General features: G+C 44.9%; 1 protein-coding gene across 2 annotated transcripts; it reads right to left on the reverse strand.

The window, feature by feature from the left end:
* Positions 1 to 3,068: 3,068 nt before the first annotated feature.
* On the reverse strand, positions 3,069 to 26,914 carry LOC139406350 (DNA-binding protein RFX7-like). 2 transcript variants are annotated; one of them, XM_071148862.1, is made up of 11 exons: positions 26,447 to 26,914; positions 24,228 to 24,261; positions 22,044 to 22,129; positions 19,856 to 19,891; positions 19,623 to 19,745; positions 17,579 to 17,780; positions 14,909 to 15,119; positions 12,832 to 13,139; positions 10,687 to 10,868; positions 8,770 to 10,432; positions 3,069 to 7,137 (listed from the first exon to the last, which is right to left on the reverse strand). In XM_071148862.1, exons 1-11 carry the CDS (start codon positions 26,581 to 26,583, stop codon positions 4,753 to 4,755), a joined length of 5,367 nt encoding a protein of 1,788 aa, XP_071004963.1. In that variant the 5' UTR covers positions 26,584 to 26,914; the 3' UTR covers positions 3,069 to 4,752. The 2 variants fall into 2 exon arrangements, with proteins under 2 accessions (XP_071004963.1, XP_071004964.1); XM_071148863.1 differs by lacking the exon at positions 24,228 to 24,261 and having other exon boundaries at positions 26,447 to 26,613.
* Positions 26,915 to 27,374: the final 460 nt, after the last annotated feature.

The raw sequence follows: 27,374 nt of genomic DNA on the forward strand, positions 1-27,374 counted from the left end.
ACTACTTTAGACCATGGCCCATAGCTAAATGGCACCCTATTCCCTATGTAGTGCACTACTTTTGGACCAGGGCCCTGATCAAAAGTAGTGCACTATAAAGGGAATAAGGTGATATTTGGGACGTGGACAATATTTTTTCAAGCCTGTGAGAAACACACCATGGCCACTAAAACGTGTGTCTGCCTGTTCCGACATTATTGTCCATCTACAACTGATACTAAGTAAGGGCACACTCAGTGTGGGTTGTTTTATACAGTATGGATGCATTAAGTGACCCTGCAAATAAACAAAGGAACCATAAGAAATAGTATTGAAAACATTATCAGAGTTTAAACAGCTGCCTTGATATGAACAGTGAAGCTCTGGTTCTAGATCCAGAATCTGTGTGGTTCTAGAATCGCTTCTAGAATGTGCAGATTCTATGTACTACCATACTATTATATACAGTCTGTCTGTAAAGATGGTGTAAGGCCTTGGACTTATCAATAAGAAATAAGGCAGTCAAGTTTGTTGTTGCTTCCCTTCCTAGGAGTGACATATTGTTTCTTCCCCAGATAGACTACCAGCACTAGCAAATCATCTAATCTTCCTCCCATTTCCACATATTGAACGGTACAAGTAGCACAGGCTTTGAGATTTAAGATTTCACTGTGGGATGACGCTGTTCAGATATGAACCAGTACAATTGATTTGGTATAATGATAATGTATGATAAAGATAATGTCTTAAATTCAGCACCTGGTAGCTCCCAGATGGTTGCTACCCATTGAGTGTTTGGATATGGCAAGGCAATGTAATGCGCATGTCATTAGGTTGCCTAATAAGTCCAATATTGTATTTTTCGGTTTGGATTCACTTTTGAAACACACTTCTAAAACAGGATACAACATCTCACAGAAAACATTTTTTTGGTGAAGTTCATTTTTTGATTGTGTGATTGTGTGTGATTGTGTGTGATAGTGTGTGATACGTGTGATTGTGTGTGTCAGAGTGTATTAAGTGATGTATTAGGTGATTTCAGAACATATTGCATTGTTGAATGAGTAGACAATTAAAATGTAAGATAAGGTTTAACTTTGTGGTATTCATCAAACCTTGAGAAATCTTATCCCTTTCAACAAGTCTGCCACTGAAATGCCTACGCGGGCCCTGGCCAAAAGGCGGGCCCTGGCCAAAAGGCGGGCCCTGGCCAAAAGGCGGGCCCTAGCCAAAAGGCGGGCCCTGGCCAAAAGGCGGGCCCTGGCCAAAAGCAGTGTACTATGTAGGCAATAAGCATCCATTCATTTTCAGATGCAGCCCATTGTCTCACGGGATTGCTTTAAAATACCATCTAATACTTGAAATGCACTCATTTTTGATCTCATTGGAAGGTGAAATTAAGTGGTACTGTGAATCCGGTAACAACAAAAAACAGTGCTATAAAGCAGCGTGTCAGTAGGAAGGGTTAGGCTAACAGTGCTATAAAGCAGCGTGTCAGTAGGAGAGGGTTAGGCTAACAGTGCTATAAAGCAGCGTGGGTTAGGCTAGTGCTATAAAGCAGCGTGTCAGTAGGAGAGGTTAGGCTAACAGTGCTATAAAGCAGCGTGTCAGTAGGAGAGGTTAGGCTAACAGTGCTATAAAGCAGCGTGTCAGTGGGAGAGGGTTAGGCTAACAGTGCTATAAAGCAGCGTGTCAGTAGGAGAGGTTAGGCTAACAGTGCTATAAAGCAGCGTGTCAGTGGGAAGGGTTAGGCTAACAGTGCTATAAAGCAGTGTGTCAGTAGGAGAGGGTTAGGCTAACAGTGCTATAAAGCAGCGTGTCAGTAGGAGAGGTTAGGCTAACAGTGCTATAAAGCAGCGTGTCAGTGGGAAGGGTTAGGCTAACAGTGCTATAAAGCAGTGTGTCAGTAGGAGAGGTTAGGCTAACAGTGCTATAAAGCAGCGTGTCAGTGGGAAGGGTTAGGCTAACAGTGCTATAAAGCAGTGTGTCAGTAGGAGAGGGTTAGGCTAACAGTGCTCTAAAGCAGCGTGTCAGTAGGAGAGGTTAGGCTAACAGTGCTATAAAGCAGCGTGTCAGTGGGAAGGGTTAGGCTAACAGTGCTATAAAGCAGTGTGTCAGTAGGAGAGGGTTAGGCTAACAGTGCTCTAAAGCAGCGTGTCAGTAGGAGAGGTTAGGCTAACAGTGCTATAAAGCAGCGTGTCAGTAGGAGAGGGTTAGGCTAACAGTGCTCTAAAGCAGCGTGTCAGTAGGAAGGGTTAGGCTAACAGTGCTATAAAGCAGCGTGTCAGTAGGAGAGGTTAGGCTAACAGTGCTATAAAGCAGCGTGTCAGTAGGAGAGGTTAGGCTAACAGTGCTATAAAGCAGTGTGGGTTAGGCTAGTGCTATAAAGCAGCGTGTCAGTGGGAGAGGGTTAGGCTAACAGTGCTATAAAGCAGCGTGTCAGTAGGAGAGGGTTAGGCTAACAGTGCTATAAAGCAGCGTGTCAGTAGGAGAGGTTAGGCTAACAGTGCTATAAAGCAGCGTGTCAGTAGGAGAGGTTAGGCTAACAGTGCTATAAAGCAGCGTGTCAGTAGGAAGGGTTAGGCTAACAGTGCTATAAAGCAGCGTGTCAGTAGGAGAGGTTAGGCTAACAGTGCTATAAAGCAGTGTGTCAGTAGGAGAGGTTAGGCTAACAGTGCTATAAAGCAGCGTGTCAGTAGGAAGGGTTAGGCTAACAGTGCTATAAAGCAGCGTGTCAGTGGGAAGGGTTAGGCTAACAGTGCTATAAAGCAGCGTGTCAGTAGGAAGGGTTAGGCTGGCACTTTTCAATGGACAAATGGCCAAGAGCCCAGAAGTTTTTTCCCCAACAAACAGTAATAAATAAACAGATATACAGTGCATTCGGAAAGTATTCAGACCCTTGACCTTTTCCACATTACATTACAGCCTTATTCTAAAATGGATTAAATAAAAAAATGTTCTCATCAATCTACACACAATACCTCATAATGACATCACAATACCTCACAATGACATCACAATACCTCATAATGACATCACAATACCTCATAATGACATCACAATACCTCATAATGACAAAGCGGAAACAGTTTTTTTTTTTGTTTGTTGCAAATTTATAAAATAAAAAAAAAACAGAAATACGTTATTTACATAAGTATTCAGACCCTTTGCTATGAGACTCGGAATTGAGCTCAGGTGCATCCTGTTTCCATTGATCATCCTTGAGATGTTTCTACAACTTGATTTGAGTCCACCTGTGGTAAATTCAATTGATTGGACATGTTTTGGAAAGGCACACACCTCTCTATATAAGGTCCCACAGTTCAAAGTGCGAGTCAGAGCAAAAACCAAGCCATTAGGTATAAGGAATTGTCCGTAGAGCTCCGATACAGGATTGTGTCGAGGCACAGGATCTGGGGAAGCGTACCAAAAAATGTCTGCGCATCCAAGGTCCCCAAGAACACAGTGGCCTCCATCGTTCTTAAATGGAAGAAGTTTGGAACCACCAAGACTCTTCCTAGAGCTGGCCACCATGCCAAACTGAGAAATCAGGGGAGAAGGGCCTTGGTCAGGGAGGTGACCAAGAACCCGATGGCCGCTCCGACAGAGCTCCAGAGTTTCTCTGTGGAGATGGGAGAACCTTCCAGAAGGACAACTTTCTCTGCAGCACTCCACCAATCAGGTCTTTATGGTAGAATGGCCAGACGGAAGCCACTCCTCAGTAAAAGGCACATAACAGCCCGCTTGGAGTTTGCCAAAAGGCACCTAAAGGACGCAGACCATGAAAAATAATATTCTATGGTCTGATGAAACCAAGATTGAACTCTTTGGCCAGAATGCCAAGAGTCACGTTTGGAGGAAACCTCCACCATCTCTACGGTGAAGCATGGTGGTGGCAGCATCATGCTGTTGGTCGTTTTTCAGAGGCAGCGACTGGGAGACTAGTCAGGATCGAGGGAAAGATGAACAGGTTCACCTTCCAATGGGACAACGACCCTAAGCACACAGCCAAGACAACGCAGGAGTGGCTTAGGGGACAAGTCTGTGAATGTCCTTGAGTGGCCCAGCCAGAGCTTGGACTTAAACCCGAGAGAACACCTCTGGAGAGACGTGAAAATAGCTGTGCCGCAACGATCCCCATCCAGCCTGACAGAGCTTGAGAGGATCTACTGAGAAGAATGGAAGAAACTCTCCTAATACAGGTGTGCCATACTTGTAGTGTCATAACCAAGAAGACTCGAGGCTGTAATCGCTGCCAAAGGTGCTTCAACAAAGTACTGAGTAAAGGGTCTGAATACTTATGTAAATGAAATATTTTGGTATTTAAAAAATAATTAGATAATATTTTTGCAAACATTTCGAAAAACCTGTTTTTTTCTTTGTCATTATGGGTTATTGTGATGTCATTATGGGGTATTTTTATGTCATTATGGGGTATTGTGTGTAAATTGATGGAGGGGGAAAAAACAATGGAATCCATTTTAGAATAAGAATGAATGTAACGTAACAAACTGTGTAAAAAGTGAAGGGGTCTGAATATTTTCCCAAATACACTGTATACACATTACTCACAGTTCAAAACAAAAGACAACAAAACGAAAACCATAAATACTTATTTAAAAATACTGGTTTGCATTTGAAATGGCATCCTATTCCCTATATTTAGTGCACTTCGTTTGACCAGGCTCTATGGGTCGACCCTATGGACCCTGATGAAAAGTAGTGCACTATGTAGAGAATGAGCATCCATTTGGGATGCGTCCAATAACAACATTAGCCCAACATCTCTACGGTAGTAGGCTGGTCTTTGCTCTCTAGCCAGTCGAACGAGGAGTTCACAGTATCACTGCATATCTGCTGAAACAGAGGATCGTTCTTCAGCTCTTCCAGTGTGGCGTCTTCGTACTGTTCTTGCTGCTGATTGGACGGATTGAACAGGAGGTTGGCGTCCAGTGTGTTCAGGTCAGTGATGCTGTTGGAAAGGTCGGAGGTCAACCTGATGTCATTGGTGAAGTCGGACACCACGGCGGCATTAAGCTCTGACGCCACCTGACCGACCAGTTGAGAGCTGGGGTTGAGGCCTTCAGCGTCAACGTTGAGGCCGTCGTCACCTAACAGGTCTTTAACAGTGTTGTTGAAGTCTAGCTGTTGCTGGGCGTCATCGTCCTGCTGCTGCTGGGTGGGGGTGGGCTGGAGGAGTACCTGGGACTGGGTCTGGAGAAGCTGGAGCTGGGGATGGGGACTCTGGAGCAGTCTAGCCTGGGATTGGAGCTGGGTCTGGGTCTGGAGAAGCTGGAGCCCACCCTGGAGCTGGGGACTCTGGAGCAGTCTAGCCTGGGATTGGAGCTGGGTCTGGGTCTGGAGCTCTTGGAGGCCCTGGATCTGCTGGAGCTCCAGGTCCACATTCTCACCAGGACCTGATTGTGCTTGGTTGTCTCCAGAGGAGAAGCTCACCCCCCCCCCGCCTCCTCCAGTGCTGGTGAGGTAGCCCCCATGCTGCTGGAGGTCGAAGGAGGCAGGGCTGGAGCTGACGGTCTGCAGCTGAAGGTGGGATTGGTGGGTGTTACCTCCTCCCCTTCCGGTTGTGAAGCTCCCATTGGTGGCCTGGCTCTGAGACTGGGTCTCCAGCATCTGGGTGAGGTTCATGCGGGCAGTGTAGTTGGAGGGGAAGTTGTTGATGCCCAGGCCCCTGACTGTGTCGTCCACGCCAGAGTCCATCTTACTCAAGAGGACGTTGGTGATCTTATTGGCATTACTCTGGTTCTGTCCCTGGATGGCCTGCATCTCTACAGGAAGCAGCTCCATCTCCACAACGCTCTGCATCATGATGTTTAAGGGCACCGATTGGCTGCGCTGGGCCATGCTGTGGAGGTTACTGCCCACCGATTGGCTATTGGACAGGAAGCTGAGTATCTCGGAGGAGGTCATGGGGGAGCTGAAAGGGGAGACGACCAATTGAGTGGTTGTGCCAGTGCCGGGTGTTGTGCCGGTGCCGCTGAAGGTCCTCTGGCGCACGGCGGGGCTGACGCTACGGCAACGGAACGTCCCGCCCCCCGACGATGAGGCTCCGCCCTTGTTGTCTAAAGGGGCGGGCACAGCAAATCTCTCATCCTGTTTGGTTGGAGTGTTGGTGGGCGTGGTCGACACGCTGGTCATCTGCTGTTGCACCGGGGAGATGGGAGAGAAGTGTTCGCCATCCTGCAGTCTGGACTGAGACTGGAAAGACTGGCCACTGTGGCCCGGAACAGCGAAGGCGTGCGGCTTACGGAAATGGTCATCCACTAGATCCTGGTAACTAGGCAGGAGTCCACCAAGGCTGTGGTTAGAGATGGATAACCCAGACCCTGGCCCTGCTCCGACTCCTCCAGTAGCTTCAGTACCACTACTGTTGTAGCGGTTGTTGATCCACTCGAGTTTAGCCTTATCTGGGTGCGTGGCCATGGGTCTCTGCATGGGCTTGATGGGACTGGAGGAGACGGACACCACGGAGGCATCGTGGTAACCCCCTGCCATGCTGGAGTTGATAGGGGTGAAGGCAAACGGATTCCTGCACTCCACCGGGCTGGGAGGGATGCCGCTAGAACAGTTAGACAGAGCGCTTATAGGGGTGTGTCGGCCTCCTAGAGGCCCCTCCACGGGCGTGATAGGGGCCATGCTGTGATGGCAACAGGGGCTCTCTCTGGTCAGCCCGTGCCCACCGAGAGTCATCTCGGTGGGGGTCGGGGTTGGAGTCGGGGTGGGAGTCGGGGTGGGAGTCTGGATGGGGGTTGTGCTGCTATGGGCAGACTGGTAGAAAGAGGAACTATCCCCCTGGTGGTGAGTGTTGAGGATGGCCCCCTGGGGGCCCCCAGGCTGTCCCTGGAGAGAGATATTATCCACACAGCTACTGAACAACGGCTGGAGGCCCTTCAGCTTCATCTGTTCCTCCATCTGAACCAGTTCCTCCACTATGCTGTCCTGGGTCATATCGTCATCATTAAAGGAGAAGTAGTCCATGGTGGAGCCGTGCTGGGAGGCTGAGGAGGCAAAGTCCACTATCTCCTGGTGAAGGCCAGATAACTGATCAGAGGAGTCTGAGGTCTGGGACATGATGTTTGGGAGTTGGTGTTGGTTCATGGTGGAGCCCAGGGCCTGCTGCTTGGTGTGGTCTGCTGGTATCTAGAATTGAAAAAATCAGAATAGAACTTTATTGACCATCAGAGGAGGGACAATGTTTCATTGACATTACCCTACAAGGATTATTTATTTATTTCACCTTTATTTAACCAGGTAGGCTAGTTGAGAACACCTTTATTTAACCAGGTAGGCTAGTTGAGAACACCTTTATTTAACCAGGTAGGCTAGTTGAGAACACCTTTATTTAACCAGGTAGGCTAGTTGAGAACACCTTTATTTAACCAGGTAGGCTAGTTGAGAACACCTTTATTTAACCAGGTAGGCTAGTTGAGAACACCTTTATTTAACCAGGTAAGCTAGTTGAGAACAAGTTCTCATTTACAACTGCGACCATGGCCAAGATAAAGCTAAAGCAGTGCGACACAAAACAACAACACAGAGTTACACGTGGGATAAACACAATAGAAAAAAAAGTATATATACAAGTGTGTGTTCAAATGAGGTAGGCAAGAGGATGATTAAAAATGGTGCATTACATTTTAAATCGGTGTCCGGTGTTAAAATATTAACTTTTCTAAACTCTTATCTATTTAAAAACAATTAGCACTATACATAGACATAGAGGGGCCACACATATAAACTGTGTTGGAATACTCATACTAACTGCACTAACCTAAGTACTATTTGTGACATACATTGAGTTTGTACTATGCTTATTGGTCAAAGAGCGGATGTAGTTAGTATGCCAAAAGTTCCCGGATGTCATACTACATTCACCAAAATACGAAGTACACAAGCAGTGGACACTATTTCCGTGCTTTTAGGGCCCATAATGCAATTCTTCATAAAAAATGGGCGTGGCTTCACAATGTTTTCAGATTTGAAGAAAATGGCGGAAAATATGCAGACTGACGAGAACGGATAGAAATTCAATTGCTTTAAATACGTTTTCAAATAAGTTAGCTATGCTAGCCTTACGAAACGCATGGCATATCATTACAGTAGTATGTACCGGTATGTTAGCTAGCTACCTAACGTTAGTTGGCTACTAAGGGTGTGCTCGTAAATTCAGGTCTGCGTTAGTAAAATCAGAGCGTTGTCAGATTGTCCGTTTGTAAATTCAAAGCGTTTTGCTCTCGGAGCGCACGCTGGACGCTCTGGCCGAAGAGTAGGGTTGATCCGAGTTTTCTGACCTCACAACAGGCAGTCAAGCACCCAAGCTAACTTTATAACGTTGGCTAGCATGCTAGCTTCTTCCAGACACCAATGAGAGAACACCTCTCTCTGACCATTTAACCCACCCTAGCAGAGCTGGTTAGGCTGTTTTTCATGTTACCCAGAGCGTTGGTGACTGTAACTGTGCTGCTGGCAACAATTTAATTCCGCTTTTTTGCAAACGTTTACTGACACCGGCCATATTCAACGGGTGTTGAGTGTTTGTAAATTTGTAAAAATGAAGTCGTAAAATGTCTAGCCAGTAATTTGTTATGCTAACAAGCTAGCAATAAGTTGCATAGCAACAGCATTAACTTCCGGTAGACCGACGAACCGCTAGTACGCTCAACTGAAAGGATACCGTTCGTTTACAGTATACTAATAGTATATAGTATGTAGTATATACGCATTAAGTATGTAGTACACAGTATGGGTATTCAAACACAGCTATAGACTCACATTCTGACTGAAGGTCTGTTTCTGCAGCTCTTCCGGCTGCCCCGCAGCTGACTCCTCCCACATTGTGCTTTTTATATCCCCCATCACAGAGACAGAGGCCTCAGATTGTTGCTGTGCTCCTACCGCCATCGCAGAGACAGAGGCCTCAGATTGTTGCTGTGCTCCTACCGCCATCGCTGAGACAGAGGCCTCAGATTGATGCTGTGCTCCTACCGCCATCGCTGAGACAGAGGCCTCAGATTGATGCTGTGCTCCTACCGCCATCGCTGAGACAGAGGCCTCAGATTGATGCTGTGCTCCTACCGCCATCACAGAGACAGAGGCCTCAGATTGATGCTGTGCTCCTACCGCCATCGCAGAAACAGAGGCTTCAGATTGATGCTGTGCTCCTACCGCCATCACAGAGACAGAGGCCTCAGATTGATGCTGTGCTCCTACCGCCATCACAGAGACAGAGGCCCCAGAGTGTTGCTGCTGCTCAGACACTGTGGTGGTGGTGCTATCAGGGGCTGCAGTGCTGCTGGTGTGACTGCTGACAGTGCTTAGTGTTAGTCCTCGAGAGGACGGGTCTTCGCGTTTCACTACCAGCAACGAGGAGACCTGTGGCTTCACACTGACGACAGCCTGCGAGGAAGAGAGGGAGGAGATGTCTGCGTTCGTGACAGGCGAGTCGGACAGCGCCAGGATCTTCGTGGGCATTAGGTGTTGTTTCACTGTCACTCGACAGGGGGCACTCTCAGGTCTGGCAGGAGTGCCAGGTCTAGCTGGAACCCATGGTTTGGGGTCAAAGGTCACACTCAAAGGCTGCTGGGAGATGAAGACGCGCTTCACAGGGATGACGTGGGAGGAATCCAGCCCGGGGCCGGCCCGCTTCCTGGGGCTCTTGACCCCGAACGAGGAGTCTTTAGGGGACAATAAGGTAACAGCCGACGAGCCATTGGACGAGGAGGACATTCCGCTGACGTTAGGAGTATTTTGATTGGCCGAGGGAGCAACGGTCAGATACAAAGGACTTTCTTGATGACAGGTGGTGGCGATGATGCTCTTGTTGCTGTCCTGCTGAGGCCCCGCCCACTTGATCGCTGCATTGGTGGCAGCAGCTGGAGGAGAGGTGGAGGAGAATGAGACGCTTTTGGTCCTAGCGGTCACTCTGTCAGGTCCTGGTGAGCATTTGCCCATAAGCGAGGGTTCGCTGGCCGCCCGGCACTTGGTGGCTCTCTCTGGACCTCTGGCCCCACAGGGGGACTGCTTTATGGTGCTCCGTTTATCAGAGTTACAGCCCGGGGTATTATCAGTGATGATGGCCTCAGGGACCACTGTGGGAATAGGGGTGGAGGGTGGGGCGCCAGGCCATGCTGCAGGGGACTGCGGGGTGGCTGGGGCTGGGGGGCCTCCCTGGCTCTGTCCCTGTTGCTGAACCTCCTCTAGGGCAGCGATGGTGGTAAAGGTGGTGGTGGTGGTGGTGGTTCCCACCCCGGCCGAGGCTGGCCTGAGGACCATACTGTTACTGCTGGTACTGAGAGTGTTGCTAGGGGCCAGGGAGATGGCGGTCATCTTGACAACGTGGTGGGTCTTCATGGGGCTGTTTGTGATGAGCAGGGTGGGGGGCGAACGCAGGGTGATGGCCCCCGTGGCTGAGGGCTTGGGGAGGATCTGGGGGTACCTGTGGTTCCAGGAGATGGAAATAGATTAACACAAACTACAGATTTCGTGTTAATTAATGTCTATTAGACAGTGTCAATTTAACCAGCAGAACAATAACGCATTACCCTAAACCTTACCTTAACCCCGCTGAAACTATACCCAACTTAACCCTTGTTCCTGAACCTTAACCTTACTTAATTTGAACTCTATGCCTAACCTTAGGTTTTGGTTCTGACGGTATAGTTTATACTTCCTTATTATTATGGTTGTTACCTGTGCCTGGCCAGGCGGTCGCCCACGGGGCTGGCTGAGATGTTTTGGGGAGTCTTCGGGGACTGCCTGTGGGTCAGAGACTGGGTGTGGGTGACCACCTGGAAGTTGACCGTTGGCAGGACCTTCCCCTCGGCGGATCCCACTGGACTAGGGGAAGTCATCAGCTGTCTGCTCCTCTGGACCTGCGGGGGGGGGGGGGGAGACAACGGACACGGTGGAACATGTTCGATTAGGGAATTATGACTATTAGCATTAAACATGAAAAATACTTCTAGGAAAAACACTTATCTGGTTTATTTCTGTGTCATTTTTTTGACTACGTAGTGTTTATAACCTTTATTTAACGAGGCAAGTCAGTTAAAAACAAATTATTATTTACAATGACGACCTACACTGGCCAAACCTGGACTAACAGTTATCAATCTTGTCTGATCTGTGTGCGTACAGTTGAAGTGGGAAGTTTACATACACTTAGGTTGGAGTCATTTAAAACTCGTTTTCAACCACTCCACAAATTTCTTGTTAACAAACTCTAGTTTTGGCAAGTCGGTTAGGACATCTACTTTGTGCATGACACAAGTCATTTTTCCAACAATTGTTTACAGACAGATGATTTCACTTATAATTTACTGTATCACAAATCCAGTGGGTCAGAAGTTTACATACACTAAGTTGACTGTGCCTTTAAACAGCTTGGAAAATTCCAGAAAATTATGTCATGGCTTTAGAAGCTTCTGTTAGGATAATTGACATAATTTGAGTCAATTGGAGGTGTACCTGTGGATGTATTTCAAGGACTACCTTCAAACTCAGTGCCTCTTTGCTTGACATCATGGGAAAATCAAAAGAAATCAGCCAAGACCTCCACAAGTGTGTAGACCTCCACAAGTCTGGTTTATCCTTGGGAGCAATTTCCAAACACCTGAAGGTACCATGTTGATCTGTACAAACAATAGTACGCAGGTATAAACACCATGGGACCACGCAGCCGTCATACTGCTCAGGAAGGAGACGCGTTCTGTCTCCTAGAGTTGAACGTACTTTGGTGTGAAAAGTGCAAATCAATCACAGAACAACAGCAAAGGGCCTTGTGAAGATGCTGGAGGAAACAGGTACAAAAGTGTCTATATCCACAGTAAAACAAATCCTATATCGACATAACCTGAAAGGCCGCTCAGCAAGGAAGAAGCCACGGCTCCAAAACCACCATAAAAAAGCCAGACTACGGTTTCCAACTGCACATGGGGACAAAGATCATACTTTTTTGGAGAAATGTCCTCTGGTCTGATGATACAAAAAATAGAACTGTTTGGCCAGAATGACCATCGTTATGTTTGGAGGAGAAAGGGGGAGGCTTGCAAGGTGAAGAACACCATCCCAACCGTGAAGCACGGGGGTGGCAGCATCATGTTGTGGGGGTGCTTTGCTGCAGGAGGGACTGGTGCACTTCACAAAATAGATGGCTTCATGAGGATGGAAAATGATGTGGATATATTGAAGCAACATCTCAAGACATCAGTCAGGAAGTTAAAGCTTGGTCACAAATTGGTCTTCCAAATGGACAATGACCCCAAGCATACATCCACAGTTGTGGCAAAATGGCTTAAGGGCAATAAAGTCAAGGTATTGGAGTGGCCATTACAAAGCCCTGACCTCAATCCTATAGAAAATGTGTGGGCAGAACTGAAAAAGCGCGTGCGAGCAAGGAGGCCTACGAACCTGACTCAGTTACACCAGCTCTGTCAGGAGGAATGGGCCAAAATTCACCCAACTTATGTGGGAAGCTTGTGCAAGGCAACTCGAAACATTTGTCCCAAGTTAAACAATCTATAGGCAATGCTACCAAATACCAATTGAGTGTATGTAAACTTCTGACTCACTGAGAATGTGATGAAAGAAATTAACGCTGAAATAAATCATTCTCTCTACTATTATTCTGACATTTCACATTCTCAAGTGGTGATCCTAACTGACCTAAGACAGGACATTTTTACTAGGATTAAATGTCAGGAATTGTGAAAAACTGAGTTTAAATGTATTTGGCTATGGTGTATGTAAACTTCTGATTTCAACTGTGTGTGTGTGTGTGTGTGTGTGTGTGTGTGTCTGTGTGTGTGTGTGTGTGTGTTCATAACCCCTTCTTACCGTGATGGGACTGGAGACAGCTGCCACCACTATACCAATGGTAGGTTGTGGTGAGAGCAGCGCAGGACTTCCACAGGGGATAGCTGGCCCTGGGGTGCTGGCCTCGGTCCTCCTGGCCTGGTTCTGTCCCTGGGCCTCTCCAGGCAGGGGGGACTGGAGCTTCTGCTCCTGCTGTTTCTTCTGGATCTTCCTCTGGAGCTGCTGCTTGGCGTCTACCGAGGGAGAGGCCAGCGTCTTCACCTGCGGCTGGAAGGACGAGGCCTCAGACGTGGGCACGAACGCAGAGGTTGGCGTGGGCGTCTTTAGACCTGGTGAGACATACAGATGAGAAGTAACCAATACTTTTCAGAGTCAACACACCTGAGAGTTTAAAACGGTTTTTGAATCTTCAGAACTGGCGTTAGACTCCGTCACCCAAAACATTACATCATCAACTGGAGCCTGATACATGAGCAAGACAGTTGAGCCCCTGTTGACAGCTGAGTCCCCTGTTAACAGCTCAGTCCCCTGTTGACAGCTGAGTCCCCTGTTGACAGTTGAGCCCCTGTTGACAGCTGAGCCCCCTGTTAACAGCTCAGTCCCCTGTTAACAGCTCAGTCCCCTGTTGACAGCGGAGTCCCCTGTTGACAGGTGAGCCCCATGTTGACAGTTGAGCCACATTGACTGCGGTCATCCTTACCACCATCCCCATTAGCCATGCCTACCTGTACCTTCCATACCACCATCCCCATTAGCCATGCCTACCTGTACCTTCCATACCACCATCCCCATTAGCCATGCCTACCTGTACCTCCCATACCACCATCCCCATTAGCCATGCCTACCTGTACCTCCCATACCACCATCCCCATTAGCCATGCCTACCTGTACCTTCCATACCACAATCCCCATTAGCCATGCCTACCTGTACCTTCCATACCACCATCCCCATTAGCCATGTCTACCTGTACCTTCCATACCACCATCCCCATTAGCCATGCCTACCTGTACCTCCCATACCACCATCCCCATTAGCCATGCCTACCTGTACCTCCCATACCACCATCCCCATTAGCCATGCCTACCTGTACCTTCCATACCACCATCCCCATTAGCCATGCCTACCTGTACCTCCCATACCACCATCCCCATTAGCCATGCCTACCTGTACCTTCCATACCACCATCCCCATTAGCCATGCCTACCTGTACCTTCCATACCACCATCCCCATTAGCCATACCTACCTGTACCTTCCATACCACCATCCCCATTAGCCATGTCTACCTGTACCGTCCATACCACCATCCCAATTAGCCATGTCTACCTGTACCTTCCATACCACCATCCCCATTAGCCATGCCTACCTGTACCGTCCATACCACCATCCCCATTAGCCATGCCTACCTGTACCGTCCATACCACCATCCCCATTAGCCATGCCTACCTGTACCTTCCATACCACCATCCCCATTAGCCATGCCTACCTGTACCTTCCATACCACCATCCCCATTAGCCATGCTGTTAAGGGAATTTTTATCAATGATGACTAATTATGTATACATTTCAATCTGGACTGAATAATGCGAATACTATTATGTTACTGTACATGTATGAATTTTCTCTCTTGCTCCCATTCCCAATTGTATATAATGTAGTCAGGAGTTTAGAACAATGCCTTGGTACAAATGAATGAACTATCTCCAGATGGCAGGGACGGACTATCTCCAGACTGTCTAGAATGCTTATCTACACTGACTGACCTTGGCTCTAGGCGAGGAGGGAAGGCTCGAGAACTATAGGGCCTCTCTACCAGTGTCAAGAAGAGATAGAACATTTAGAAAACGCTGACGTCATTTTCAGTTTATAACCTGTGGTAAAATGTTTATGAAGGCAGTACTCTCTTGAATTAAACGCTGTTACCTGACTTTTAAGACCGGGGCTCTGTCCATTCTTATAAAATGAGGGTCTTACAAACCCTTAATGCATTGACAGAGTGTTTAATTTTGATTGGGAATTAAAACAGAGGAATTTAGAAATTCCTTCAACACATGCCTACCTGTACCTTCCATACCACCATCCTCATTAGCCATGCCTACCTGTGGGAGCCCCAGTCATGACTGTGAGGGCAGCCATGGACTTGGTTCCTATGTAGTGACTGTTGAGCAGGAAGCGAGCCAGGTCCTCCACGGCATCAAACTGTCTGCTGAGGACCTTCTGAGCCCACTCACACACCAAGCCACAGGCCGCTGAGCGCATCTCATCCTCCGCACTGGGAGACTGGCCCGACGACGGCTCCATTAACTCACACTGGGGGCGAGATGAGGGAAGAGGGTTAGTAGGGAAAAGGTCCTTCAGATCTGATATCCTGTCTGGGGTTAGGGTAGATCTACTTGGGTCAATTCCATTTCAATTCAGATCTAAACTGAAATTCCAATTTTCCTAAACTTGCTTTTCAATGAGATTTGGAATTAGAATTTCAGTTTACTTCCTGATTTGACTGAATTGAAATGGAACTGACCCCAACTCCGATGAAATAGAACTGACCCCAACTCTGATGAAATGGAACTGATCCCAACTCTGATGAAATGGAACTGACCCCAACCATGGAACTGACCCCAACCCTGATGAAATGGAACTGACCCCAACCCTGATGAAATGGAACCGACCCCAACCCTGATGAAATGGAACTGACCCCAACTCTGATGAAATGGAACTGACCCCAACCCTGATGAAATGGAACTTACCCCAACCCTGATGAAATGGAACTGACCCCAACTCTGATGAAATGGAACTGACCCCAACTCTGATGAAATGGAACTGACCCCAACTCTGATGAAATGGAACTGACCCCAACTCTGATGAAATGGAACTGACCCCAACTCTGATGAAATGGAACTGACCCCAACCCAGATGAAATGGAACTGACCCCAACCCTGATGAAATGGAACTGACCCCAACCCTGATGAAATGGAACTGACCCCAACCCTGATGAAATGGAACTGACCCCAACCCTGATGAAATAGAACTGACCCCAACCCTGATGAAATGGAACTGACCCCAACCCTGATGAAATGGAACTGACCCCAACCCTGATGAAATGGAACTGACCCCAACCCTGATGAAATGGAACTGACCCCAACCCTGATGAAATGGAACTGACCCCAACCCTGATGAAATAGAACTGACCCCAACCCTGATGAAATGGAACTGACCCCAACCCTGATGAAATGGAACTGACCCCAACCCTGATGAAATAGAACTGACCCCAACCCTGATGAAATGGAACTGACCCCAACCCTGATGAAATAGAACTGACCCCAACCCTGATGAAATGGAACTGACCCCAACCCTGATGAAATATAACTGACCCCAACCCTGATGAAATATAACTGACCCCAACCCTGATGAAATGGAACTGACCCCAACCCTGATGAAATGGAACTGACCCCAACCCTGATGAAATGGAACTGACCCCAACCCTGATGAAATGGAACTGACCCCAACCCTTATGAAATAGAACTGACCCCAACCCTGATGAAATGGAACTGACCCCAACCCTGATGAAATAGAACTGACCCCAACCCTGATGAAATGGAACTGACCCCAACCCTGATGAAATAGAACTGACCCCAACCATGATGAAATGGAACTGACCCCAACCCTGATGAAATGGAACTGACCCCAACCCTGATGAAATGGAACTGACCCCAACCATGGAACTGACCCCAACCCTGATGAAATGGAACTGACCACAACCATGGAACTGACCCCAACCTTGATGAAATGGAACTGACCCCAACCATGATGAAATGGAACTGACCCCAACCCTGATGAAATGGAGCTGACCCCAACCCTGATGAAATGGAACTGACCCCAACCCTGATGAAATGGAACTGACCCCAACCCTGATGAAATGGAACTGACCCCAACTCTGATGAAATGGAACTGACCACAACCATGGAACTGACCCCAACCCTGATGAAATGGAACTGACCCCAACCATGGAACTGACCCCAACCCTGATGAAATGGAACTGACCCCAACCATGGAACTGACCCCAACCCTGATGAAATGGAACTGACCCCAACCCTGATGAAATGGAACTGACCCCAACCCTGATGAAATGGAACTGACCCCAACTCTGATGAAATGGAACTGACCACAACCATGGAACTGACCCCAACCCTGATGAAATGGAACTGACCCCAACCATGGAACTGACCCCAACCCTGATGAAATGGAACTGACCCCAACCATGGAACTGACCCCAACCCTGATGAAATGGAACTGACCCCAACCATGGAACTGACCCCAACCCTGATGAAATGGAACTGACCCCAACCCTGATGAAATGGAACTGACCCCAACCCTGATGAAATGGAACTGACCCCAACTCTGATGAAATGGAACTGAGCCCAACTCTGATGAAATGGAACTGGCCCCAACCCTGATGAAATGGAACTGACCCCAACCATGGAACTGACCCCAACCCTGATGAAATGGAACTGACCCCAACCATGGAACTGACCCCAACCCTGATGAAATGCAACTGACCCCAACCATGGAACTGACCCCAACCCTGATGAAATGGAACTGACCCCAACCCTGATGAAATGGAACTGACCCCAACCCTGATGAAATGGAACTGACCCCAACTCTGATGAAATGGAACTGAGCCCAACTCTGATGAAATGGAACTGTCCCCAACCCTGATGAAATGGAACTGACCCCAACCATGGAACTGAGCCCAACCCTGATGAACTTACCCCGTCATCTGATTTTTGTAAGTCCAGGTTGGGCAGAGAAGGCATGTGAACAAAAGCTTTTTTCCTCAGTCCACTATAACAGTATTTAGATTTGCCTCTCATGCCCAGGCGGCGAGCCTTCATGTTGGGAAACACGTTTTTCATGATCTTTCCAAAGTCTGCAGCACTCAGTGGGTGGTAGGCAAGACTGTCACAGTAGCTCCTGAAACACATTCACCACATGATAAACATGCATTATGACAATACAATCTGTAGTACAGGACGCTCCCTTAATTAGGGAGGACGGGCTCGTGGTAATGGCTGGAGCGGAATCAGTGGAATGGTATCAAATACATCAAACACATGGTTTCCATGGTTTCCAGGTGTTTGATGCCATTCCATTTGCTCCGTTACAGACATTATTATGAGCCGTCCTCCACTAATATGTACATGTATTATCACAATACTGTACATGTCATTCCTAGCCACTGTATTTCTGCCACTGCACTGCTGATGTGAAAAGGGCTTTATAAAATACACTTGATTGATCTGAACAGAATCCTGAACAAATCCCCCTTTTTAACTACTAACTGCAAGTACTACTACTACTACTGCTACTAATGCTGCTGCTACTACAACTACTACTGCTACTACTACCACTACTACAACTACTACTACTACTACTACTACTAATACTAGCACTACTAATGCTGCTGCTACTACAACTACTACTACTACAACTACTACTACTACTAATACTAGCACTACTAATGCTGCTGCTACTGCTACTGCTACCAATACTAGTACTACTACCGCTGCTACTACTACTACCGCTGCTACTACTACTACCGCTGCTACTACTACTACCGCTGCTACTACTACTACCGCTAGTACTACTACTGCCGCTACTACTACTACTGCAGCTGCTACTACTACTACCACTACTACTACTACTACCACTACTACAACTACTACTACTAATAATAGTACTACTACTAATACTAGTACTACTAACACTGCTACTACTACCAATACTAGTACTACTACCGCTACTACTACTACTACTGCAGCTGCTACTACTACTACCGCTCCTACTACCACTACTACTGCTACTACTACTACTACCACCGCTACTACTACTACTACCACTACTACTACTACTACTACCACTACTACTGCTACTACTACCACTACTACTACTACTACTACCACTACTACTACTACTACTACTACCACTACTGCTACTACTACCGCTACTACTACTACTACCGCTACTACTACTGCTGCTACTACCGCTACTACTACTACTACCACTACTACTACTACTACCACTACTACTACTACTAATACTAGTACTACTAATACTGCTGCTACTGCTACTACTACCACTACTACTACTACCACTACTACTACTACTACCACTACTACTACTACTACTACTAATACTAGTACTACTAATACTGCTGCTACTGCTACTACTACCACTACTACTACTACCACTACTACTACTACTGCTACTACTACCGCTACTACTACCGATACTACTACTGCTGCTACTACCGCTACTACTACTACTACCACTACTACTACCACTACTACAACTACTACTACTACTACTAATACTAGTACTACTAATACTGCTGCTACTGCTACTACTACCAATACTAGTACTACTACCGCTGCTACTACTACTACCGCTGCTACTACTACCACTACTACAACTACTACTACTACTACTAATACTAGTACTAATAATACTGCTGCTACTGCTACTACTACCAATACTAGTACTACTACCGCTGCTACTACTACTACCGCTACTACTACTACTGCCGCTACTACTACTGCTAATACTCCACTCAAGGGCTGCTTTCCCAGACACAGTTTAAACCTAAGTCTAGAAAGCACTTTCAATGGAAATTCTGTACTGAGAACATAGGGTAGGGTTTCAAAATTCCCGTAAATTCCCATTTCCAGAAATCCTAGTTGGAGGATTCAGGATGACCTGCTTATTGTCTTTTGACTCTGGGAATCTTTTTTAACCCAATGTACAGGTCATACTCACTTGTATTCGTCGTACACCTCTTGCTTTGGCAGTGATGTCTCAGGGTGCTCCTCTAGGTGATTGCGGATCCAGTTGAAAGCGTACATCTGCTGTGTTCGGCTGGACGACATGCCACTCTGGTCACTGAAACGGTTTCAAATTACAACGACACAAACTGGTTAGTGGCGAAACAATAGTCTCCGATTTTATTTTGATTTCTTGCAATAAATTGTGTGTGTGTGTAATGTAGTAACCATAGTCCAGGAGTGGAGGCTCTCTGATTCTCAGTCCTAGTGATGTTGCAGTGTTGGAGGGTTGAGGTGACGGGTAGACAGACAAGAGATTAAAAAAATAAAAAATAAATACAATTAAGGACATAGAAAACAGGGTATAATAGCAAATCAATCATTATACTAGTATCGCTTCATTAATGATACAAATAAACAATTCTATTAACGGACATTAGCATAAGATCACAAGACCGAGAACGAAGTGGTGAATTTTGATGCAAAAGGAATTGTAGAAGCTTTCTTTTCAAATGCACCGAAATATGAATACAGCCTGTGATGAAAAAAAAACAGCTGAGGTAAAAATGATACTATCAGGTCACAAAAAAATAATTTAATCCAAGACAAATTGAAAGCCGTCGCGAGCACCACAATCAACACAGCAATAGTAATAATAATAATAATAATAATATAGGTTACAAACGACAATGAGATACAGAATAAGTATTCACACCCCTTTGACTTTTCCCACATGTTGTTGTTGTTACAGCCTGAATTTAAAATGGATTCCATTTAGATTTTGTGTCATTGGCCGACACACAATACCCCACAATGTGAAAGTGGAATTACCTTTTTTAGATATTTTTTTTTACAAATTAATTAAAAATGAAAAGCTGCAAATGTCTTGAGTCAACAAGTGTTCAATCCCTTTGTTATGGCAAACCTAAATAAGTTCAGGAGTAAAAATGTGCTTTAACAAGTCCCATAAGTTGGATGGACTTTTGAATGACTACCTCATCTTTGTACCCCACACATACAATTATCTGAAAGGTCCTTCAGTCGAGCAGCGAAAACACACATTCAACCAGAAACACTATGGAGGTTATCCAATGCCTCGCAAAGAAGGGTATCTATTGGTAGATGGTTAAAAATGTAATAAGCAAACATTGAACATCCCTTTGAGGATGGTGAAGTTACTAATTACACTTTGGATGGTGTATCAATACACCCAGTCACTACAAAGATACAGGCATCCTTCCTAACTCAGTTGCCAGAGAGGAAGGAAACCGCTCAGGGATTTCACCATGAGGCCAATGGTGATTTGAAAACAGTTAGAGTTTAATGGCTGTGATAGGAGAAAACTGAGGAGGGATCAACAACATTGTAGTTACTCCACCATAATAACCTAAATAACAGAGTTAAATGAAGGAAGCCTGGTCACAATACAAATATTCCAAAACATGCATCCTGTTTGCACTAAAGTAAAACTGCAAAAAATATGGCAAAGAAATTAACTTTATGTCCTGAAAACAAAGCGTTACGTTTGAGGCAAATCCAACACGACACATCACTGAGTACCACTCTTCATATTTTCAAGCATGGTGGTGGCTGCATCATGTTATGGGTATGCTTTTCATCGTAAAGGACTAGGGAGGTTTTTAGGATAACAATACATGGAATAGACAGGCACAGGCAAAATCCCAGAGGAAAACCTGGTTCAGTCTGGGAGGCAAATTTACCTTTAAGCAGGACAATAACCTAAAACACAAGGCCAAATATATACTGGAGTTGGTTACCGAGACGACATTGAATGTTCCTGAGTGGCCGAGTTACAGTTATGACTAAAATTGGCTTGAAATTCTGTCAAGACTTGAAAATCGCTGACTAGCAATGATCAACAACTTGACAAGAGCTTGAATTTGTTTTAAGAATAATGTGCAAATATTGTACACTCTCGGTGTGCAAAGCTATATAGACTTACCCAGAAAAATTCACAGCTGTAATTGCTGCCTAACGTTCTTCTACAAAGAATTCACTCAGAGGTGTGAATTTAGATATTTCTATATTTCATTTTCAATAAATGTGTTTTCACTGTCATTATGAGGTAATGTGTAAATAAAAAAGGTACTTTGAGATAATGCTAAATGTCTCAAACATGAAGTGATATTTTTTCCCCAGAATTGAGATATTCCATATTTTAGAGCACACTAAGGAGAATAATGAAACGAAGACATTGTCTTTGGATGAGAGAGAGAAAAAAATGTTTTAATCCATTTTGAATTCAAGCTGCAACACAACAAAATCTGGAATAAATCACGGGGTTATGAATAATTTCTGAAGGCCAACTGTATCTGTCGCTTGATGTAATATTTGATGTACTTTGAATTGTCTAATCAAATAAAACTAAATCAGAGAAAAAGGGGGAAGACGTTACCTTTTATCAATGCCATTGTTGGGACCAGAAGGCAACTTAAGGTAGAGGTAGAGTTTCTCGATGTCTGTAAACTTCTCAACATCTTGCTGTAAAATGTACAGAGCGAGGTATAAGAGAGAGAGGGGAAACATACTATGTCTGTCCCATCAAAACATGTTTTATCTCTGTGACCATGGGAACCATGGAATCTGCTTCTCTGTCACTGCCAGTTAGTTACCTACCTTAGTTGAATGTACCTGATTGTAGCCAAGTCGCTCTGGATAAGAGTGCTTCCTAATGACTCAAATGTAATGTAAATGTAGCCTAGATATTATGATAATCAACAACAACAAAAAACACTACGCATGTTGTATATAGAGATGCTGTCAGCGGGCACACTGACAACACGTCTTTGATTTCCACATCACAACAGACTCCACCCTAGCTCCTTTTCAATTGGCTTCTAAGAATGGAATTCATCTCACCTCTTCCTGTTCTATTTGCCTCTTTGTTGCTAGGGGAACCCATACTTATGAACGAGGTGAGAGTTGTCAGCCAATCAGCGGAGAATAAAATAAAAACAATTTACTGGACTCCACCACTACCAGCATGCCATGTGCTTGTTAGCTTCCGCCTGCCACTGTCTTTTCTAACAGTATAGGCTAGCTATAGTCTGCTTTCATTCTGTTATGATTGACACAAGTAGGTCTAACCTTACATATTAATTGGGTCCTCATATGAGTTAAGTTTATTACCAGGGTCGTGTTCGTTATATAAGGCACAAAAAGAAAGAGAACGGACTGAAACAGGGAGGAACTGGACATGACAGGGGCGGCAGGGTAGCCTAGTGGTTAGAGCGTTGGACTAGTGACCGGAAGGTTGCAAGTTCAAACCCCCGAGCTGACAAGGTACAAATCTGTCGTTCTGCCCCTGAACAGGCAGTTAACCCACTGTCATTGAAAATAAGAATTTGTTCTTAACTGACTTGCCTAGTTAAATAAATAGAGTCAAATTACCCACTAAACCCAGGGGTCAAACAAAAGTAATGGTTCCAATAGCTTTTTTCCACCCTTAATTTTTAAGAGGATTTTAGAAACACTTAAAATAAGGGCCGTGTTTCATGTAGGCTTGACGTTTTGATAACCTTGTAAATTTCTCTAGGAAAAGGTGACTTTATCAATATATTTTCCTGTATTTACCCCCCCACAAAAAAACGAATTACCTGATAAAGTGGCTATGATAAAGAACTACAAATGCCATGATAGTCTGGATGAGACAGTTGAATCGAGGCAAAGGTAAGAATCTCTGGATGAACTATGTTAGCTAAATTTAGTAATTAATAAGTTGGCTAAACTCCACAGAATTGTCAATGTAAGGAACTGTCTTGTGCAAGTTTTAAATTGACACAACACCTGTTAGCAAAGATGTCAGCTAGAGATTACGTGCAGGAGCTTGCATGGATTTGTAGTCTTGCATTCTTTTACCTTTATTTAACTAGGCAAGTCAGTTAAGAACAAATTCTTATTTTCAATGACGGCCTAGGAACAGTGAGTTAACTGCCTGTTCAGGGGCAGAACGACAGATTGTCAGCTCGGGGATTTGAACTTGCAACCTTTCGGTTACTAGTCCAATGCTCTAACCACTAGGCTACCCTGGTGGTGTCTACCTTGATGCTAATTTGCATTTTCAAATCTGAGAGTAAATAGAACCGAATATCTTGATAAAAGTTACCTTGTCCTAGATAGATTTAAATGTTTATCAAAATGTCATGCCAGGGTGAGCCTACACGAAACACGGCCCTTATTTTAAGTGTTTCTAAAAATCCCCTATGGGAAAAATGATTGGTGGAAAAACGATTGGAACCATTTGGAATTTCAGTGTACTTTCTGAATTGGAATTTAAACGGAATTGACCACCAACCCTGGATAGCTTATAAGGCTTATGAAGCCTTATAAGCTATGAAGGTTCATACATGCTTATACCCAGTTATAAAGCATCATACCTGCAGCATTTAAATAAAGTGTTACTGAAAGACAGCCGTTGCCCTAGTAATATCTGAGACATATTCTTCACAAACACACGAGGAAGTCAATAGCGATTGCTAAAAATTGGTGCACACCGGTACATGAGCACCTTTAACTAAAAGCTGAACTGTGGTTTTTCACGCCGCATCAAAGCCGATATATTAATAACAACTCTACTCACCAATATGTTGTCCACTTTTGATTGTACAGATTTGCTACAATGAGAGAGAGAAAGAGAGAAAGAATGGGAGATATTTACGGAGGGGGAACAAGACAGCAGCATAACATGTTCTCAAAAGTCCTCAATCTCACAGAACAAAATGTTGTATGCATCTCAAATGGACCTCTTTCTCCCATGGCCTACCTACAACCTATGCACCTGTGTTGAACTGATAGGTGCTAAGGCTGGGCGGTATAACATTGTTTACAATATCCCGCTATTGATGCACGGACCGGTTTGGGTTTTCACTTTACCTTCTATAACTGTATTTTAATGTTTTGGTTTGTTAAATGTCATATGCCATGAGTAACATATATATATATATATATATATATATATATATATATATATTTACACCGTTACCTGAGTCATCCCTCTCCGTTCTCTTTCTCTATCCGTGCCGCCTTCCACACAAACCTAGCCCCGCCCCCCGCCACTCAAGCAGCGCATTTGTTGTTGCTTGACCACGAGACACTTGCGTTCAATCTGCATGGTCAATGCAGCACATGCAACAATGTTGAAGGCAACGATGCTGCTTCCACTTTACTTCTTAATATAAATCCACCAGCGTTCTATAATTACACTATTAGTTTGTGTTTCTTACATCTGCAAACGGCTAGCTTGTCTTTTCTTAGCAAGTTTTAGGTAAATCGTGTTAGCCGCTAATCGTTAGTTAGCTGGCTAGCTAGCTAATAAAATATACTGAGTCAGAGCAAACGTAGCTAGCATGATACCAGTGATGGTGTAGGCCTAAATCAGCATGTTGTTTGTGAAACAGTATATTTTAAATCAAAGAGGAATAGGCAAAGCATGAATATATTGGCTACATGATGAAACATTTAATGTAGCCAGAGATTATAGGGTCCCCTAGGAAACACTGACCAACACTTTGGTTCCTGCCCTGTAACAATAACTCCTCCCTGGCATTTTCCTTCATTGTCATGTCAAATGCTGTATTCAAAGTGCCCACTATAATTTATATCTATATTTTACCCCCTTTTTCTCTGCAATTTCGTGATATCTAATTGGTAGTTACAGTCTTGCCCCTTCTATGCAACTCCCATTCACACTTGGGAGAGTCAAAGGTCAATAGCCATGTGTCGTCCGAAACGCGACCCTGCCAAGCCGCACTGCTTCTTGACACACTTCCCCCCTAACCCAGAAGCCAGCCGCACCAATGTGTCAGAAATTGATGGAAATACAGAAAATTATTTTGGGTTGAAGTTGAATTGAACAGTATAAACCAAACAGAATGGAGAAAACCCCATTGAAATCACTTAGAATGTATGTGATGTCACACTAGGATCACTCACTACTCATAAAGAATAATTAGAACTTTTTATTATTCAAAAAAACATAAAATACCATCATACTGTCAAAAATATTAAACATACCTTGATATGATATTTTGGGCATATCGCCCAGCCTTAACATGTGCAATGTGGTGAATATTCCACCTTGCCATGGTAGATTTATATCATATCAAATCCTTTCAGATCTCCACAATGCAGTGCATTTGGATCTAGGAATGTAAAAAATTTTTGACAGGTCTCATCACCAAGAATATGGAACAGTACATGTTATACACAAACACTGTATTCAATGACATTATGGATCATTTGTGTCAGGGACCTCCCTTTGGCTGACTAATCATATTGGCAGATGTATACCTGTTATTGATAATAGACGAGTGTCAGTACATAGGACTCATTGGGCCTCCTTTGGCTATGCATACATAATTATAACCATGTAGCTAACTGTCATGATGTAGCTAGCAGGCTACATAGCTTGTGTAGTTAAAGAGCAATACATTTTTCAATATGTCTGGTAAATTGTCTAGCAAGCTTGGCTAACTAGCTAGCAGCAATTATTTCACAGCCAGCCCCAGCAACAAGGACAGAAAACCAAAATTAGCTAGCTAGCGAACCTAAACTCAATTAATATTCTACTACTAGCTAACGTTAGCTACTTAAATACACACCAATGTAGTTAGCTATTAGCTAGCTACATATTGATTAGCAAACGAATCGAAGACCTAAACGAGAAGGCGTGAGTTAAGGTAGAAGACAGGCGAGACCCCGAGCTGTCATCATTTTGTAGCTGTGCAGCACCGTAGCTAATTTATAAACTAGTCAAGTGGAGTGTGCATTGACCATTGAACGCATTAATATATATCTTACCAAATTGAATTCTTTATTTTGTACTGCAACGCATTGGCCTCGGGGCCCTGTAGTCCTGGTACTAACGTTGGAAGAGAGCCCAATCCCGAGTTGGGCTTCAGCTGACCAGGTTGTTGTTGATCATCATCATCGGCCATCACGATGATATTCTCGTTGAGCGGAGGTGGGTTGGTCGGGGTCTAACAAATAGGCCTCATCCTGTTTATACCTTGATATAACGTTGGTTCCCCGGCTGTGGTAGTGCATGCATGACGCCAGAGCCGAGTACCCACCGTTTGATGATGAGGATCGTATGAGCTAGGTCAACCTACTGGATCGACGATAGACCATGACGGTTAAGACTATGACTTGTCTGCACTTGACATTTTATAAAAGAAAACAAACGGCATGCGGGAATACAAAAAGCATTATTTCGCAGAGAGAGGCTGGGCACTGCTGCAAACAGCGAGCACGCCTGCTGCAGGCTACGGAAGGCAATGCTGCTTGCAGGCTGTAGATGCGCACGCGCAATCACATTGATGGAATGTAAATGAAGCTGCAATATCAGTTTAGATACATTAGATTCATGTTTCTATATCAAATTGATGATAATAACAACAACAACAACAGTGTAATAGCAGTGTAGCAACAGTGTAACAGCAGTATATTAGTAACTAACATAATAAACGCTATTTACAGTATTTGAACTGTCAGCTCCAGTTGAGACCGATAACTTACGAAAAATAAACTGCTCAAGCAGTTTCCGAAATGGTTTCATAATATAATGAATATCATTTATTGAATGTAAAACAATGTAGGTTATTCTTGCAAAAAATATAATACATTTTCACTGTAATTCATCATGTATCACACTGTGACTAGATAGTCAGTACATACAGAACATTCGGGAAAAGTATTCAGACCCCTTGACTTTTTCCAAAACGTTGTT

Source organism: Oncorhynchus clarkii, chromosome 4, assembly GCF_045791955.1.
Source record: "Oncorhynchus clarkii lewisi isolate Uvic-CL-2024 chromosome 4, UVic_Ocla_1.0, whole genome shotgun sequence".
In the NCBI taxonomy this organism is placed as follows: Eukaryota; Metazoa; Chordata; class Actinopteri; order Salmoniformes; family Salmonidae; genus Oncorhynchus; species Oncorhynchus clarkii.